The sequence below is a fragment of the Condylura cristata genome, unplaced genomic scaffold (genome assembly GCF_000260355.1).
Source record: "Condylura cristata isolate star-nosed mole 26May11 unplaced genomic scaffold, ConCri1.0 scaffold00050, whole genome shotgun sequence".
In the NCBI taxonomy this organism is placed as follows: Eukaryota; Metazoa; Chordata; class Mammalia; order Eulipotyphla; family Talpidae; genus Condylura; species Condylura cristata.
The window spans coordinates 563,628-564,923 of NW_004567151.1; the positions used below are offsets into that span (position 1 = coordinate 563,628).

At 69.4% G+C, this 1,296-nt stretch overlaps 1 protein-coding gene across 1 annotated transcript in view; it reads left to right on the plus strand.

Annotated features, from left to right (window-relative positions):
• Positions 1–850, plus strand: part of PTPN14 (protein tyrosine phosphatase, non-receptor type 14) — a 71,808-nt gene extending 70,958 nt beyond the window's left edge. Inside the window, 1 exon segment of the mRNA XM_012734198.1 lies at positions 637–850. Within this exon segment, the coding sequence (XP_012589652.1) occupies positions 637–850 (214 nt within the window).
• The last annotated feature ends 446 nt before the right edge of the window (positions 851–1,296 follow it).

Consider the following 1,296-nt stretch of genomic DNA (forward strand, 5'->3'; position numbering starts at 1 on the left):
CGCCTGGTCAGGAGGCCATTGCGGGTGTTGACGTGGATTCTAGTGAGACCGAGTGTCTCTGCAGAGTCACTGTTCCCAGGGAGCCTTGCCTCCTCCCTGCGGCTGGCCACTGCCCAGCAAGGCCCAGACAGCAAGGCGGTCAGGCCCGGCACCCCGAGATCCTCCCTCTCCCTACAGGGAGGGGCGGAGGCTGCTGACAGAGGCGCCTTCTGGGAAGGACCGTGGGGATGGCGTCTCCCTGGAGGAGGCTGGGGAGGGCGCTGCTGGACACTGGAGCCTGGGTGTTCTGGCTGCCTGGGGCCAGGCTCTGCTCCCCAACGCCACCCGCCCGGCACCGACCCCAGTGCCCATCTGGAAATGGGGGGCGGAGGGGGGTGCAAGCAGTGAGGTTTATATTGGGGTGCAGCCTGGGCGCCTGGGGGTGTCGGCACTGTGGCCCGGGGGCCCTGGCGGGACTAGGGTGCTGTCCCTCTTTGAGCTGGGCCTCCCCCTCGCTCAGGGCTCTGCCCCCCTCCTGTCTCCCCCACTTCCTGGCTCCCTCTCAGCTCGCTTTTCTTCCCTCCCCGTCTGTGCGTGCTCATGGGCGGGGAGACACCACCAGCAGTTCTCCCTCCACCCTCCACCCGCACCCCCCAGGGGACCCCACCTCGCGGACGGGTTCACAGGAGGAAGCTACAGTCTGATGGATCCTTCCGTGCTTGGAGTGGACACTGGCCTCACACCCGGGGGCTGTGTCAGCCCGTCAGCACCGCCACCCTGGAACCGGACCCCGCCACCGCGCCCTGCCGTCCTCACTGACCGCTCCGTCCCCTGGGCCACCGTGGGGAGCCCGAGAAACCCTCAGCTGTAGCGCATGGACGCGGAGGCCCTGATGGCGTGGCCGCTCTCCGGCCCTGTCCCCGGGTCAGCAGCCACTTGCCTGAGAACGCCCACCTGGAAGGGGGTCCCCGCTCGGGTGGTGCTGGGCAGCGAGCCAGGCCCCCGCGGCGCCCCCCTGCAGTGCTCGGCCCCCCACCGCCATGGCCAGTCCATTAACTCGGACGTGGATCTGCTCACACCTGCCCTCAGGCTGCATTTTGGAGCCTCGTAGGGCCCGGCCCCAGCTCTGAAGCAGGAGTGCGCTGGGCGTCAGGTGACCTTGGCTCGCAGAGCGCGACCTTGGCACAGCTGCCGCGCGAGAGACACCCCAGGAGGGGCCCTCAGAAGCCACGCTGCTCCCCAAGGTGGCCGCGTGCTCCCCAAAGCCCAACGTCTTGTCTGCAGGCTGCGGCAGCCGGGCGCGGGCTGGTGCTGTCG